At 40.1% G+C, this 17,714-nt stretch overlaps 1 protein-coding gene across 2 annotated transcripts; it reads left to right on the top strand.

Moving 5' to 3' along the window:
• The first annotated feature begins 2,823 nt into the window (after nt 1–2,823).
• sapcd2 (suppressor APC domain containing 2) lies at nt 2,824–15,406 on the top strand. 2 transcript variants are annotated; one of them, XM_059358368.1, is made up of 6 exons: nt 2,824–3,830; nt 7,357–7,490; nt 11,850–11,996; nt 12,521–12,622; nt 13,621–13,728; nt 13,832–15,406. In XM_059358368.1, the coding sequence occupies exons 1-6, from the start codon at nt 3,044–3,046 to the stop codon at nt 13,958–13,960; spliced, it is 1,407 nt and encodes a 468-aa protein (XP_059214351.1). In that variant the 5' UTR covers nt 2,824–3,043; the 3' UTR covers nt 13,961–15,406. The 2 variants fall into 2 exon arrangements, with proteins under 2 accessions (XP_059214351.1, XP_059214350.1); XM_059358367.1 differs by having other exon boundaries at nt 13,618–13,728.
• The last annotated feature ends 2,308 nt before the right edge of the window (nt 15,407–17,714 follow it).

The following is a 17,714-nucleotide window of genomic DNA, read 5'->3' as shown; positions in this document are numbered from 1 at the left end:
TTAACACCTCGAGTGAATGAAGTGACCAAAGTCCAGGTCCTTGATTCACTGAGAGCCAAAGAAATGTCTCTTATTCTGAGATCTGTGAACTCAAGCTGAGATTGGTGCAGCGGGAAACATTTTTGCTGTGTTTGTAAAGGCAATCTGAATGAGGGAAGATAAGATTTTATTATTCTTTTTTTCCCTTCTCCATCTTTGTGCAACCTGAATCCACCCCCACTCTCACTTCCTCTCGCTCTCGTCCTCCCACTGTAATTCAAATCTGATTTAACACCTCCAAGATTTGAAGGTTTTGAATTCTCTTTCCGTTTCTCACTCCATCTGAAACAGAAAAAAATGCAGGCTTCATGAATTGAATAAGCTCTCAAATCCTTTGTCACATGCACACTGACACCACTGAAGGAAAAGACTCGTAGAGGAACAGGGAGCAAACAGGAGATAATGAGGGAAGTGTGTGTGTAAGTGTGTTACATGAGAGGACTGACTGGCCAGTGGAGCTGAAGGTCTGTACATGTACAGGTCTGTACTGTACAACAGCGGTATGGACTGGCCTTTTTGGCACGCTTGGCGACCACTGGCATGGTTTATAAAGCCTAAAGTGTGTGTGAGAGTGTTTGGCAGCAGTGCATGTGCGTGACAACATGAGAAAGAGAGAGATGAGGAGAGCAGGAGTGAGAGCTCAGTTGTCTGACCCTGTGAGTCGAGTTAGCTGAGCTGCAACTGGACAGTGAGTGTTCTCCTCTTTCTCTCACTTTCTGTCCTTCTGTAGTTATATAACAAGCAAACATGATATGCAAGTTAAAAAAAACAGCAGTAACCCCATAAACCACTATAGATCTGCTCTGAAACAATATTATTGGGTATTTGAACATCTGATCTACTCGGCCCTTCTCTCTAGCCCAGGGGAGTGATCAATTTGCACAAATTGATGTGTTAACAAGAACAACTGGTGTGTGATTGACTGTCAGAGGGAGGGGGAGCAGCTCACGTTTTGTTGTGTAGGGGGTTTATTGATTGGGTGTCCTCTCTTTTCCCATGCAGAGAAACATACAATGCATTTGATGAACCTAGTAAGGCAAATCGGTGATTCAATACCTGGTCTGACAGGAAAAAAACTGAAAAGGGCAGTTGGTAAATTACAAGGAGTCCTTTGTGAGAGAGTGACAACATCTTTAATCACTGCTAAAGGTTTCACACCTGATGACGTGATGGGAGCTCAAGTCTGGGCAGGTCAGAGATAAACATGGGTCTGTGCGGGGGACAGAGAGTTTCCCTCATGTGACTCATCGCTGAAGAAGCAGAAGCAGAAGTGTCCCTGAAGTGCCAGAAATTGTTTTGACTTGTTTTGGCGTTGAGCAGGGGGGGGGGGGGGGGTGACGAATTAGTGAAAAAGGTTGATATACGACATAACACAACATAATATCAAAGCTGATGCATAATGAAAGGCTTTGGAGTGAGGAAGAAATGCTTTATTTAGATAGGATTATACATTGTCATTGTTGTCACATAATTGTGGCCCTTGTGTGGATTAGAGCTATTGTGTGAAGTGTGAAGTGTTTTGACATCACTTAACAGTTTTTTACTTTAATTGTAATTTACTAACCAGTGGTTACCATAAAAAGCATACAAGAAAATAAGTCATGTGCGGGGAAATATGATTAGTTTTAAATTCTGGAATAACATCATCAAAGATATTCACTCATCTTAAAAACATGATGCATGTTGTACTAATATTGTAATAATGCACAATTTGTACAAAATTCCATGAAATGTCATTGCACTTCCACAACAATGACAATTGTACAATAACATGAACAATTACACAAAGTAATTAATTAATATCTCTACAATCTACATTTGTGAACCAATTATTTTTCTTCACAGAGAGGTGTTGAGCATTTTAGTTTATTTATTTGTTTATTTATTTGTTTACATGTAATTCTACTGTAATAAACATGAGCATTGTCGTACTGAAGGTAGGCTATATGGGTTAATTTTAATCATTTTATCCAGTCAAGGGGTTAGTGGTGGAATCTAACTAAGTGCATCTACCTAATACAAATTAATTCAATTATTTGTAGGCAACTTTACTTGACTATTTTCATTTTATTTAAATTTACACTTTTACTCCACCACAGGTCAGAGGCAAATATTGTACTTTCTACTCTACAATTTTTGTAGACAGTTATACTTCTCATACCCTTTCTGTCCATTAAAAATGCATGCATTTCTAAAATTGGTAATTTTGAATTAGATTTTTTTTCTTATAAACTGAAAGATGAAGTGAACCTACTTCTACTTCTTTAAACTAAATCAACTACTAAAAAGACGTGGATAAACCTACCTAAAATATGCTAAATATAGTAGTAAATACCTCCAATGCCAATTGGTAGGATTGGATTGATCACATTGTTTATTGTTAAAAATTTAACAATGAACAATAAGAGGAGGCCTACATTTTGAGACATTATCAAAAATAAATTGGTGATTGGTTTACTCCTTAAAATACATATTCCATTCCATCCATAGTTTGAGGTGATTTAATTGTCTGAAACAAAAGGACTCTGTTCAATGTGGCTGTGTGTGTGTGGCTGTAATGTGATAGTTTATCCAGCTCTTTCTGATTATGTGGAGGGGGATAATAACCAGGCTTTATGAATAACGTCTCAGCATTAGTAATAACAAAAGCACAACTCAAACTGGAGCCTACCTCAGCTTCGAACCAATCAGCGCTGAGCTCGTGCACACCGCGACCAATGGCTGGTCGCGGGGCGCTCGCGCACAGCCGTTTGAAGGGCGGTCCTCGCTAGAAAAAGGAAAGTATGGATCAGAGAGCAGCGGAGTTTCGACGGGGACGGTCAAAATTGTGAAATATAGGGAAAAACAGGCTAAAAAGCTTTGAAAGGACATGTATTTGGCTTCTCAGTGAGCGTATTTTCCGTTTTCCGTTTCTTGTATGTTCGCTTCTGTGTTTATATAAAGTCAGCCAACTTGTTAGGTGTGTTTTTGATTGATTACTCGGTGGAGTTTATCGGTTACATTCATGGCTTTGATAGCGACCGATCAGGGCTGTAAGCTGAACGGGACGTCGGCGATTTACGGCCGAGTTGGACCGAGAAAAGAAGTGTTTCAGGGCCACACGGAGGGCTTTAAAAATGCCAAAATGCAACCTAAAGACTCGGAGTATTCAACAGATGGCCTCCCAAAAGCCTTCCTGCACAGCCTGAGGACCCTCTTTGACATTTTGGATGATAGTGGACGGGGCTATGTGCACATCTCTGAGATCGAGAGCCGCTGGCAGGGGGCAGACACCCGGGACCTGCCTGGCGGGGTGCTGGGCTGCCTCAGGAGGGTCACCCCACCGCATGGCTGCCTCACCTTTGAGCGGTTCGTTGCGGGGCTGCGGTACTCCATGCTCAACCCGGAGCACAGCGCCCACTTCAAGGCCCAGGCGGCCGTGCACCCGCAGCAGGCACCAAAGCAGAAACCTGCCCCGCTGTCCACATGCAGTGTCGGGACACGGGTCGAGAACAAGGTCCGTCCGCTGGGGCCGAGCAACGTGACAAACACCCAGCAGCACCGCTCGTCCTCCCTGCAGAGCCGGGCCAGGCCAGAGGAGGGGGTCGGGTACCCCGCGTGTGGTCCGGTGCGGTACAACACGGGTTTCGAGAGGTCCGGGAGGAGTTTGGAGCAGATTTCTGTTCCTCCGGGGGGCGGGTGTTACCGGGCCGAACCGGGCCATGCCTCCAAACCTACACAGCCCCAGCAGCAGAGCCGTGGCATGGCCATTGAGTCCCTCGCTCTGGAGTCACCGCAGCTCCAAGCACCAAGTAAGTGGCACCAGATCCCATGGGTGCTGAAAATCCTTGAAAACACCACAATGTATTTCAAGTAAAAAGTGCAGAGGCTTTTTTTTAAATAAGGTGACACATTTTTAAACATGACGCTTTGTTATCATTTACATGTTTTTCCATTAGAATTGCTATCATGAAACATAACTGTGCCTGTGTATAGCACAATGACATCCCATTTAATGTTAAGAAGAAGTGCATTAATCAGTATACTGTATGTATTCATGTAAATATGTAATCTTCCACAGCTGTAAGATGCTGGAAAGTTTGAAAATGCTAGAGGAGTGCTTACATTTATATTAAGAATAAGTGTAAGAACTATTTAAATGGTTGTAATTGGTGTTTGTGCGTGTGTGAGGAGGTTAGGTGGCAGTTCACTGAGTTCATTGAGGACTCAGGTCAATTACAAGTTAAAACCCTGATGATGTTAAATCCAGATAAAACATCAACACACACTCATAATACAAAATACCAACCACATCAACCAACGTAGATCAAGCTAGATGTTATTGTCATGCTGTTTTATGTACACCTAAATTTTACAGTTTACAGTGATTTAAAAAAAACAACACATCTACACTATCACTTTGCTGCTGACTTCAAACAAACACAAACTCTTATCTGGAAATCAAAAAATGTCCATGAGGTTTTAAAAGTGGAGCTACTGTCCTGAATACCAACCAGAACAAAATACACTTGTGACTGAATTCACACGAGTAAGCTATTTGATTGCATGCATAACTGAGTTGATATGTTTCACTGCAGTCTTGCCATCTTCGATCTCCTATAAAATTGAACTGGATGCAGCGATCCATGAGGTACACAAGTGCATAACTTCTACAGAGTGCTTGCATTTGCATGTCAGTAGTTGTTATCCAGAGGGAGCCCCAGGAAGGTAAAATGATACCTTTTTAAAAGGGATTCTTTCCTTATTGTTGGGTTTTGACAACATGCATCTCAGTAGTATGTCACAGCTTAAACAGGCCCTGTTAAATGGCCTCTGCTACAAAGATGGTTGGCTAGTTGAATAATTGGCGTTGTTAACCCCAGGTCAGGTCAGGGGTCGTGTCAGAAATTTACTATCTTGAGGGTTTGTATTGTAGAGGGAGCGCAGTCATCCCTGTCATGGCCTCTCTGGCTGGGAACCAGTGATGGTCGGTTGTATGCATGTTCATTTGTTCAGTTGGTCCCTGGTGAGGCGGATGTAGGTTGAAGGAGCTGCTGCAGAGAAATCCCCATTTTGCCTGCTCATTATCTTGTTCATACATACAGGCTCTCACTCTTATTCAAACTCCTTTTTTTTCTTTCTCTCACAGTCATACAACAGTTATTTCACATGCTCTCTCGCTCTCTCTCTCTCTCTCTCTCTCTCTCTCTCTCTCTCTCTCTCTCTCTCTCTCTCTCTCTCTCTCTCTCTTTCCGTTTTACAATCACACACTCTCACATGCCCGTACGCATTCAACTAGAGTCTGTCCGAGTTTGCGTGATCTCTGTACAGCCAGGCCTGTCTGGAGCTATAAGAGTGACACTCTCGCACACTCTCTCTGCCAAAGCCCTCTGGGCTTTCACTGCTTACAACACTTGTATTACACTAGTGCAGTGTTTTGTTCAGATAGATAGATGGACGGATAGATCCAAAAGATCATACACTTCTTTACGTTTTTTTTGTGCTCAAATGAAAGGAAATTTAAACTCTAATATGTGCAATGACATGTCCTTGTGCACAAAGCAAGGTCTATAAAAAAAGGCTTTCTGAGTTTGGTGTGGTGGAATTTGAGCAGCACCTCAGCTCCATCCAACACCTTTGTGATCAGTTGCCCAGCATCAGTTTTATGCCTGAATGAGAGCAAATTCCTGCAGCCAGTTTCTAAAATCTTGTGGAAAGTTTTCCCAGAGGAGCAGAGACTATTATGGTAGCACATACTGCCCATCGTTTTGGAATTGGATCCAAATATCACATATGTGTGTAAATGTATGTCCACTTACTAAGTTCAGGCATCCACCAGCAGACCAGCAGTGCTTCTGTAATCTCTCACATGCTGCCAAACCCTGTTGGATTAGGTGAGATTACATCAGACAGGCCAGGGCTCACTGAATCACTGCAGCGGTGAAATCCTCCCCAACACCCTGGACATCGCTCAGTCCTGCTAGTCTCCCTCACTTCCTTTTGGTTTTGGTAGAGCTAAGAATCTGATCATGGTAAAATACCTCAGTTGATACGTAGGAAATACCAGGTAAAAACACCAGCAATGCATTGTAAAGTTTACACACAGTTCTCTTAATCAGACCTGCATGTCTTTCAGCTTTGATTGGAAACTCTCAGAAATGCATTGAAAACATACAAACTCGACACACAAAGAAGCAGTGATTGAATGAGAGGTTAAGGAGAACCAGGTAGATCATTTTGTATGTGTTATCTTCAGAATAACACCTGAGCTTGGAAACAACAGCTGACAAAACAATCTCAACACAAGTCTATTTAGTAGCTGCTTTGGAGCTTTCGATCATAACACAAACACAAGAGGTAAAAGCTCAATACCTGATGTTTGTTAGGTGGAGAGTGAGGGTTTCTGGCACAACTTCACCTACTTACTTACAAGAGTGATGCAGTTTTGACCTATTTTAGGAAACCCTGCCAAAAAAAAAAAAAAATCAGAATTTACTACCCAGTGATTGTCTAAGGAGATACTTTAGGTTTAATTAATTCAAGGAGGTTGTTGTGTGTTGTTGAGCATTCTGTGATGTTCTCTAAGCTCACATACTTCACATATTTCTGTCTGCTCCACTGAACTCATCCTCAGTCAAGTAATCAAACCAGAGACTATGATTGGGTTCAGTTCAGACACGTTTGCAGAGTACAGCTCCCTCCTGTGGCATAAACTGGCATTGCAAATGCATTATCAGGTCAAATTAATGTTTTGTCTGTAGTGTTCTTGGTCTTCTTCATTACTGTCTGTCTATAGATGTAGAGGGATTTTTCCTTGTAAAATTTAATCTCGCATTTTATAGACCAGGGACTGATTTAGAATGCATGACTGAAAAAAAAACTACCAAGAACTTAATTTTAAACTGATAAATGCCTTGTTTGTTTATTTTGAAGAGGTACCTTTACTGTTGATGACTGACTTCGGACAGGGTGTCAGTATTTGCAGACTCACTTGGTTTACCTAATATGTAAATCTGGGACATATTATTTGATTGTTTGCCTCTGAATAAGGGAAAACACATACTTCTACACATGTGATATAATCACATTTGCATTTGTCACTACATGCCCACTGTTAAAGCAGTTTATCACCACTGAACAATCACCATGTCCCAAGAAAAGTTTTACATTTTTAAATGCCTTAATAATTAGAGCGACTCATGTTTTCAGATGTTTTCATAAAGTAATTTTTTCCCCCCTATACTGTCATGACTGGCAATAAAAGTGCAGTAATTAGAAAGCACATACCACACTGCGGTGTTGAAATTGATTTAATCTGTGTGTTTCACATTTGTCTAGGTGTTGTGAAATCAAGCTTACCAAGATCACACAGCGAATCAGCAACAGGATTTACTGGAGGATCCAGACGACACGGGCGGAGTCGGGAAGAGCAGAGGCGGCATACTATATCCAATGGAGTGGATTATGGGATGGTGGGTTCACACACGTACACACACGCTCAAACAGCGTCTTTATAAAGGGGCCACGCCTGCCCAATAGTCTTACTCATGTTTCAGTTAGAAACCATTCTGAATGTCAGTATAAACATGCATCTGAATGCTCTAGGTCTCTAGTTTATGGTTATAAAGTTTAATTAGGCTTTAATTATCACAACAGGTCATTTTGTACAGGCAGGTCAAATTTAAAAAAAAATGCTCTCACTACAATGAAATGGCTACTATGGGTACTCACATCATCACACACAAATACAACTGGACTCCTTGAATTCACAGGAGTCTCAGCTTTCAGTCATACGGTTTGAGGACCCCAGTATGCAGAAAATATTCTTAAGATGATCATTAACTCTGGAAATGAGTAACCAAGGTGTGTCAATATAAAATCAGTCTGTAAACTTTCATTTTAACTTTTTTATTTATAGTTACAATTTAGATGAGCTGATATTGTACATGTTTGGTTTAGGGACCTTGAAAGTGCTTGGATTTTACTCTGTAAAAGCCCTGTGATTGGAAACCAAACTCAGTTACAGTATGTGGGCTGACGTTAATATAAAAGATGTCACTGCAGCTTGGAAACACATTTTAATTTTTGGTTTGCATTAGAGCACAGACACAGCAGTGTGGTAGTCATTAGTGAGCTAATCATTTCATTCCACTGTATTATAATTAACTCAATCAGCAGTGGAACAAGGGGGGTGGTAGTTGTTCTGCTAATGATCATTTTTCAAGAAAAAACACCAAAAATGTCTGGTTCCAGTGTATTCAATGTGAGGATGCTTTTCTATGACTTCTATGATGGTACATTTTTGGGCTGTTGGTCGGACAAAACACACAAACTTTAATGTACCTTCGGCTCTGTGAAATTGTGAGGGACTTTTTTCTCATTTCTTTGACTGGCAGATGATTCAGTAATGAGAATAGAGAATGAAGAAATGTGTCCACTAGCTTTACACCAGTTGTTAAAACTGACAAAGTGTAGTGACCACTGTATGAAGGTGTAGCATTTCATGCGTAAGTAAGTGACAATGTTGGTTCGTAGTTTTCAGCTAATTTCTTCATTCTGGTGTTCAGGTGGCTAAAAGAGCCCAGGATCTGTAGTAGGAGAGTTTCAGAGAGACAGGGATCTGCTTGGACTAAAACTTTGATGATATTAGGAGTTACAGGTGCATCTCAATAAATTAGAATATTATAGAAAGGTTTATTTATGTAAGTAATTCAATTCAAAAAAGTGGAAATAACACATTATATAGATCCATTACAGGCAGAATTAAACATTTCATGTCTTAATTAATTTTATTTACTTCTAATTATAATGATTATGGCTTACATTTAATAAAGACCTAAAATGTAGTGTCTCAAAAAATTTTATATTACAAAAGACCAATTTTAAAAAGTATATTTAATATGGAAATGTTGGCCTCTGAAAAGTATGTCCATCTATATGCACTAAATACTTGGTTAGGGCTATTTGACTTGAACTACTGGAAATGGACTTTTCCATCATATTCTAATCTATTGAGATGTACCTGTATGTACAAGGGATTGAGGCTTTTAAAGATATGTCAGAAAATATTTTATTTAGATGGACAAGTAGAAGGTAACAGTAGAAGGCTGAAAATTCTAGGAAAAGTTCTCTCGTGGAGGCTCTCCTCCATGTCACTCTCTATTGGCCCCCATATTCCCCTCCCACCCCTCTGCCCGCTGCCTCCCCCCTCACTCTGCCCCTCCCACCCTCCAGTCGGGACCTCATGCCTCCCTTCACTCTCCGTCTCTCTCCCCCTGCCTCACCATTTCTCACTCTCTCTAGCTCGCCTCCTCTCCCTCTTTCTCTCCCTGTTTGTGTCGCCGTCTCCGTCTCTTTTCCCCCTTGGCCTCTGTGTCTGGAGAGGCTGACTGACCGGCTCCCCTCCTTCTCCCTCCCTCCCTGCCCCTCTCCTCCTCCCCCTCCCCTCTGGCCCTCCCACCCAGGCCGACTTGGCCCGCTGCTGCCCTGATGGTAGTGAGCCGGGTCGGGCCCAGGGGCCTGGTAGAAGTAGAGGACTCGCTTGGGCGGCCCGGCCCAGCCTGGACAGCTGTGTTGGCTGCTTACACTACCGTCTTCATCCCCCTCAGCAGTAGCCTCTACAGCAGCAAGGCCCTGCACTTTTTCCTCTGGGTGAGTAGGACGACAGGGAAAGAAGGACGGAGAAGGAAAGGGAGAGATGGTTGTTTTGTCTCTCAGGATTTGAAGATATGCATCAGGTTGTTTTTGATATTTAGGTTGAGTTTGTTGAACGGGATAAACTATTTATTAGAATTAGTTTTAGGCCTATTTAGACTTGTTTGTTGACTCCAACCTGCTGTGGTATTGTCAACAGCAATGCTTTAAGTTGGTTATTAACAAAAAATACAAGTTATGTGCTGGTTCCAGTTTCTGAAGTATGGCTTTACTAAGGGATTTACTACTTTTTCAGTTTTATGTAATTGTTAATGAATATCTTTGACTTTTGAATTGTTTGTTTAGCAAAACAAGCAAGAACTTGATGGTCATTTTTCTTTGTTTTTACAACATTTCATAAACTTCATGATTAGTTGATTTAGAGCTAGAAAGATTCATTGATTAGTAGACAACAATTAAACAAAAGCCAACTTTTTGTATGATCCATTTTTCCTTTTTTAAGTTAAAAGAAATCGCAGATTCTTACATGTGACAGTAAACTGAATTTCTTTGAGTTGTGAATGAAACACGACACTTGTTGAGAACATAGTCGAATAATAGTCGAAACAACTTTTATCAAGAAAGTGATCAACAGATTAATCATCAATCATCATCAAATAACATATAGATTAGATAATAATGAAATAGTTTACTGTTTCTGAGACGTTGGGTCTTTTTGTTAGCTCTAACCTGTTATAGTATTGAAGAGCTTCAGGTTTCAGATGGAACTAAAAGGGAATGATTGACAGTATTTAATGGACCGTGTCATTGGTCAAGAAAGTGTTTTTTACTGGGGTTATTTAAATGTGTGGTTTGCTGTTTTTCTATTTTTTGAATTTAAAGCTAAATTCAATACATTTGAGTTTTATGTTCACTGTGATCTATGAAAATATAATTTTATCTAAGTAGCTTAGATAGAAGCTTGTTTCATGGACTTATTTTTTCAAATGTTCCCTCTGATCTGCTGTCGTACTGTACGGCTTCAAGGTTCAGACCAAACTGACCACCTGTTTGAAACTGCAGTTTGAAAGGCCTCGATGTTCTTTGTTTTTTTAGCTAAACAGCTTGTGCAACAGTCATGTCATGTTATTGTATGTGCGTTGTTGTGTGTATTCATGCCTGCTCAATCATTCAGCCAGCACACAAACATACATGCACAGACTTTTCCAGCCATTTGCTGCTTTGCGCCCCCCCCCTCTCTGTTTCCTCTTTCTTCCTTACTTACTTTTTTTCCCCCTGCCTGTGGACGACCGCACATTCATGCAGCCTGACACTGGGTCTTGCTTCATTCTTCGAACCCCCTCCCCTTCCTCTTGTCCTCTGTGTGTACTGTTGCTTCAGGCTTTTTGGGAAAGAACACAAATATGATCACCAGGATTTGATTTTAAACTCTTAAATCCCTCGCTCTCTTTTAGTGTACTTTGGCAATATGTATCTCTGTGAACGAGCATGGCTTGTGTTTTGAACAGCACTGATGAGCGATGGTCAGAGGAATGCACTGAGCAGGGATGGAGCGATGGGTAGATAGAAAGATGACACACCAGGTGGCTGAATGCCAGCAATGAGGCCTGGACTGTGGCAGTGTGCTGCATGGACAGCCTGGTCAGCACAACTCAATGCAGCCTTGCTGGGCTGCACACACACATGTCTCTTTCTCTTTCTCTTTCACACACACACACACACACACACACACACACACACACACACACACACACACACACACACACACACACACACACACACACACACTGGGGTGGCCATAGTTGAAGTGCTGTTTACCCCATTCTTAGGTTGCTGTGCAGTTGCCATGGCACCGGACTGATTGCTCCTCTAAACATTGTTCAGGATGGGAGAGAGTCCGGCACAATTGGTATGGCGCCATTGTCTCCGGCAGCACAAAAGAGTTTGCTGCAGATGCCCTTGTGAAAAGATGGGACTCTGTCTATCATTCAGGTTGCTGGCAGCCAAAAATAAAAAAAATAGATTTAATCTTGGCTGGCATCTGAAAGCTTAAATGTTTCCTTTCTCTGAGTGAGACAATTTTGCTTTTGCCTGTTCTTATTCACTTTTTTATTTTTTCTCTTCCACCCCCGTTTTTTCACTCTCCAACCTTCCCTTTTAACTTTCAACTCACACAGTTGAAGCAAATGAAAGAGCTGGAGCAGGAGAAGGACTCCCTGCTGGCGGGCCTGGAGGTGGTGGAGCGGGCCCGCGACTGGTACCAGGGACAAATACACAATGTCACAGAGAGACAGCGGCAGGTCGGCCAGAGCTCCCACTGCACGGTCAGTTCAAAGACTCATCGAAAACTAACTAAAGGTTTGAGATGCAACCTGTTGTATTTTGTATTTCTTTTGGATGGATAACTGGACAAATCTAAAAAATATGTCATCATGAGTAGTTATTTCAAGCACTTATAGGGATTTGTTCTTTTTTTTAAATGATTCAACATTAACAAAAGTTAAGAACATACACAGGGATTTGCACGATTACTTGAATAACACACTTAAATTACATTGCAGAAGAATATGTTTTGAAGTATAGATAAAATGATTTGGCAGTGTTAATCCTCAGTTTGTCCTTTTAATGTAAATGCTCAGTTTAAGATGCTCAAGATGGACTTGTCTGAAAACAACCTGACAAAGTAAAGTGCCAGACATTGTTGGTCTTTCTGTCAAGTATTATTTTTTAACCTCTTTTACCAAAAACTTAAAATGTTTCAGCCATTGTGCCTCCTTATGACATTTTTCAGACCTTTCACTACCTTCTTGAATTTCATACTAATTGTCCTTTATTTTGTCTCTTTCAGGATTTCTTCACAGAAGCCAATCAGAGTCGCATGAACGTACTAATACCCAAATTACAAGAAGTCAACCGCTGCCTTAATGACCTTATTTCCTGCTCTGGGATGGTGAGTGTTTGCTGCTCCGTTGACTTTTGCATTTTGCATTTTGCATAATTCTGCATATCTAAAATCATCACATAAATATTTATTTTTATAGGAATTTTTATAGATGTTTCCACACTTGGTCACAATGAGGATCCATGCTGTGATTCACTGTAGCACAAAACTAGAAATGCACAATTGTTTTTGATTAAATTGGATGTTGGAGAGAGTGCGTAGTAGTCGTGTTTCCAACATCGAATTTCTCTGCGCATTTTGAAGATTTGCATGAGAAAAACTTGATGGAAACACAAAAATTCGCTAAAACTTTTGAAAATGCACATAAAAATTTTAAGCTTGCTTGAGGTGGTTTTTGTCTTTTTTGAAAAATAGTTAATGCGCTAAACAGGAGATGTAAACGCTTTTTCTGAATAAGTTCTGACATAACGAACATTTAACTCACATGGCTGATCAGCTGTTTCCATCGGTCAAGACATGAAAGAACAATTATAAGTATAAGTAAATCTTTCCATTTTCTCCTGGGGTAGCCAAAGTTGCAAAATTGGCATCCTTTTTTTCGTTGTTTTTATCTCTCTTGCTCAATCTGTACTTCTTCTACTGTTAACTGATGGATTAGCCTACAGCAATACATTAAACTGCCATCTTCTGACCAAAGCACATTTATACAGCTTTGTTTATTTGCTCTAAACCAGTTGATGGAAATGTCCCTAATTTGCATTTTCTTTAATGCAACATTTGAAGATTTGCCTCGACTTTAATGGAAACACGGGTAGTGAAGCACACTATTTCTGCATTGAACAAGCTGTATAAAAAGGGCTAATGTAACTGTGCATATATTGCTCAGCCAAAAAAAAAACACTTGTTAGTGGGAAATCTGTGTGATTCAAAGCTGAATGCAGCATATATTCAATGTCAAAATGCCTTCTTCAGGGAAACTCCTGTCTACTAGACATGTAAATGATGACACTTTCCTTGAATGCTGGTTCCTCTTTGTTTCTCAGCAGTCGTTTCCTTCCAGCGCTGCTCAGTCAGCAGCTAACCCCCCGCCACCAGTTCCTGCTCCCCCACAAGCCATTCAGAGACTGAAGGACCAGAACCGACTCCTCACACAGGTCCGACACTCTAAACACACTGCCAGTACACAGAACTTACTACAAGTTACCAGTCGGTAAAGTTGTTTTCATTTCATATATTTTCCATCTTTTTGTCATGAAGGAGGTGACGGAGAGGAGCGAGCGGATCACTCAGCTGGAGCAGGAGAAGTCGGCCTTGATAAAACAGCTTTTTGAGGCTCGAGCCCGCAACGTGCAAGACACCAGCACCATGGACTCCACCTTCATCTGAAAACAGTTAACTCCACCCAACAGCATGGCATGTTAGCACCAAGTTTAAGCTAGGAATCATCGTGATGCTGCTCTGGAGCAAAACTTTTATAAGCTAACTGTTGTTTACCCACACTTGTAGCAGTGATGCACCTTTTAGCCATGACATGCCAACACCTGCGACTGCAGCATGTGACCACTACACCCCAAACTAAAGCATGCACTACCTAGATGTGAACACTCCGAGGAAACCTGACCTGAATGACTTGACCCAAGAGTCTTTTACTTGTTGCCTTTTTCCTGCAAAAACACTCCGACTAAGCTGAAATCAAGAAACCAGTCGGGTCTCATGAGACCTCATCACTCTATTTCTTGCAGGATTACAGCATCTCCACAATCTCCACTCCCACTCCCAAAAGACTTTCTTTCTTAACTTCTGCTGCTCGGCTGCACAGGCAACATAAAAAACATGAACTGTAACTTAGTGGGCGGATGGTTTTATGTTGGAATAAGATGCCATATTCTTACAGTTTAATACGAAAACAAATTACCAACTGCATCTGCTTGCCGTGACCTATCAATTACATTTTTGTTATTTTATCTATCGATAAGAAGATACACTTTGCCCATGTTTTTCAGTATTTCCTTCTTTTTTTTCATGTAAATGAATAATGTTTACCTGACATTGGCTTTCTGGGTTTTTAGGGTGTTTCCTTTCAAAAGCTAAGAGGAATTACTGAAAAGAACAGTTTTTATATTATGGTACAGTAGCATGTTTACTTGTTATGATCTTTTATGAATTTAAAGATGGTTGTTTTTTTTACGATTGAAAAAAAGAAGACGAGAGGACAGTCTACAAGCCATCGAGGTGTAGAAGCAGAGTGGGACGAGAAAAGTTTGGAAGTTTGCACGTAGAAGAGAGCTGAGGAGGACGAACACGGCAGACGGTGAATGTGTCGGAGCCTGAGCTCTTTGGTTGGGAGATCTTCTGATGTTGCGTCAGAAAAAAAGAAAAGAAAATCACTTTGGCTATCTATTGCCACACCCCCCTGTATGTGTTTACAGTGGGTTCTTTGTATCAAAAAATATTTTTCTTCTAAAGAGATTTCTGATTAGCACAAAAAAAACCTTTTTGTCCTGGTAAGCGTCCCTCTCTATCAGGATCAGCCTGGAAACGGCCGGCTTTAGACTAAAACTGTAAAAACATTCAGCCATCCACAAAGTTTACAAGAGAAATATTTAGTTAGTGGGTGGCGGTAGAATAAAAAAACCTTGTAGTTTTATAATGTGTCTGTATGGTACTGCTGGGATGTCTGCACATAACATGTTGTCTGTTTCCCACTTGTTTGATTGTATGTGTCTTGCTGCTCAAACTACATTATGTGTGAGTGAAACTCTTTTTCCTTCTGCTTTCTATCAAAAATCCAGATAAAATGTAAAATAATAAATACGATCAAACAAAGCTCAACTGTGGTTCTGTGGTTCTTTTCAGTGTGTCACAATGCAAAACACTCACATTAAGAGTAACATGATAGATTTTGAATCCTTCCAAACTAAAGTAATGCATAAGAAACATTTACAAAGGCATCAGAGACATTTTACATATATTTTTCAGGTTTTAAGACATCATATTGTATTTTTTGTTCAGGTGAAGACAGCCAACTTTTTATTTGCAAAATTAAAAAAAACATGCTTAATTAAAACATTGTTTTATCCTTTCTGATAAAGATAGAGATTCTAAGATGATACATTTACAGTTTTTATGAACTAAAAAAACGTATAAGCATAAAACCTTAAAGGGTTATCCTCAGGAAGGCATCGACAATAATTGTACCAAGTTTTGTATAATAATGCACAAACTATCCCTTTAATCCTCATACAGTGTCTGAAGGAGGACTCTTAACTGATATGTATAAGTTAGATGAGGCAGGTAGCAATGGTGGAAAGTAACTATGTACATTTACTCAAGTACTGGACTTAAAGTAAAATTTTGAGGTACTTTTATGTACATTTTATGTAACTTTATACTTCTACTCCACTACATTTTGAGACATATATTGTACTTGTTATTCCTCTACATTTAGCTGACAGCTTTACTTACTTTTCAGGTCAAGATTTAAAATGAAAAACATGATACATTTAAAATGATTACCCATTTTTATAAATTAAACCACTTAAACTTTTTATTTATTTTTCATTATTATATTTATTTATTTATTGTTTTTTTTTTTTTTTTTTTTTTTTTTTCCTGCGCTACTGCGCATGCGCGGCTTTTTCCGCTTATACGCATGCGCGGTTTCCTGCGCATTGTCTCCCATAGCCGCGCATGCGCAGTAACGCGGGAAACCGCGCATGCGCAGAAGCGGGAAAATCGGCGCATGCGCAGAAGCGGAAAAAGACCGCACATGCGCAGTAGCACGGAAATGCCGCGCATGCGCAGAAGCGAAAAAAGCTGCACATGCGCAGTAGCGAGGAAAAGTCGCGCATGCGCAGAAGCGGAAAAAATATAATAATAATAATAATAATAAAAAACTAAAATAAAAAAAAATATATATATAAAAAATAAAAAAATATATATAAAAAATAAAATGAAGGAAAAAAATAAATGTAAAAAAAAGGAAAAAAAAAAAAGGAAAGAAGTAAAAAAGACAGTGGTGGAAGAAGTGTTCAGATCCTTTACTTCAGTAAAAGTACTAATACCACACTGTGAAATGACTCCACTCATTTTAACTACCTAATAAACTTTTAAGCGGTTTTTCATTTATAAAAATGGGTAATCATTTTAAATGTGCATTATCATACAAAACTTGGTACAATTATTGTCAATGCCCTCCTGAGGATAACCCTTTAAGGTTTTATTGATCGGTGGCACTGTGGTGGCAGTCTAATTTTATATTTGGTACCGTGACCACACTATAACACTTAAGGCAATGAAATTCATAGGGCTGGTATAGACTGGCCCCTGTAACGCACACACCCCGATGGCAGCATGCCCCGACATGCGTGTACTGCGAGGGCTCATTCAGTACTGCTTGGAGTCCTAGTTAAATTTAAAGTTGTTTAAAAAAAAACTTTACATGAATAAATAATCTGTGAATTTCCAGGACAGTCTGCTCTGCTGAGTTTTGTTATGAGTTCCTGTCATGAATTAAGGAAAGGTCCCTGGATAGTGAGAATTATCTGATGTAATTCATGCACCACATTTCCACCTCACCCTCAGACGTGATTAGCTCTGCTCGGTTTTAATGAGGAGTAGAACTGGAAACTTGCACAGTTGGCGCAGTGAATCATGGATGGAAAACTCAAGAAACAAATTAATCATGAATAATATATTCATTTATCCTACAACTTCAATGCTTTTTCATAAAGAAACCTTTTGTGTATACGGTATACTTGTTACTCCACTGCATGCATGTTGCTAACTTTTTCATTGCAGCATGTGATTTACAATTTCACATACCTAAAGTCCCCCCTCTGCTGAAAAATGTGTTATTACACTTTGATGTTTGAGCTTCATTTTGTAGAGCTTGACACTAGAATGCTGTTTTCACATGTATCTGCTGAAGGAGGGGACTTTCTCTGTCTTCACATTTCAGGAACAGTTTGCCCCAAAATCAAAAATGCTAATTTCTTAGTGCTATCTATCAGTTTAGATTGTTTTGCTGAGTTGTCCTTCTCTTGACTAAAGCAGATCTCGATGGCACTCAGCTTGCCATGCACAAAGCCCCCTCCAAAAAAAAGATTTTCATGGAGTAAATCTTATTTTTAAATATGTT

This window comes from Centropristis striata, chromosome 19 (assembly GCF_030273125.1).
Source record: "Centropristis striata isolate RG_2023a ecotype Rhode Island chromosome 19, C.striata_1.0, whole genome shotgun sequence".
Classification (NCBI taxonomy): domain Eukaryota; kingdom Metazoa; phylum Chordata; class Actinopteri; order Perciformes; family Serranidae; genus Centropristis; species Centropristis striata.
The sequence above is the reverse complement of the archived record's forward strand: the minus strand, read 5'-3'. Positions and strand labels throughout refer to the sequence as shown.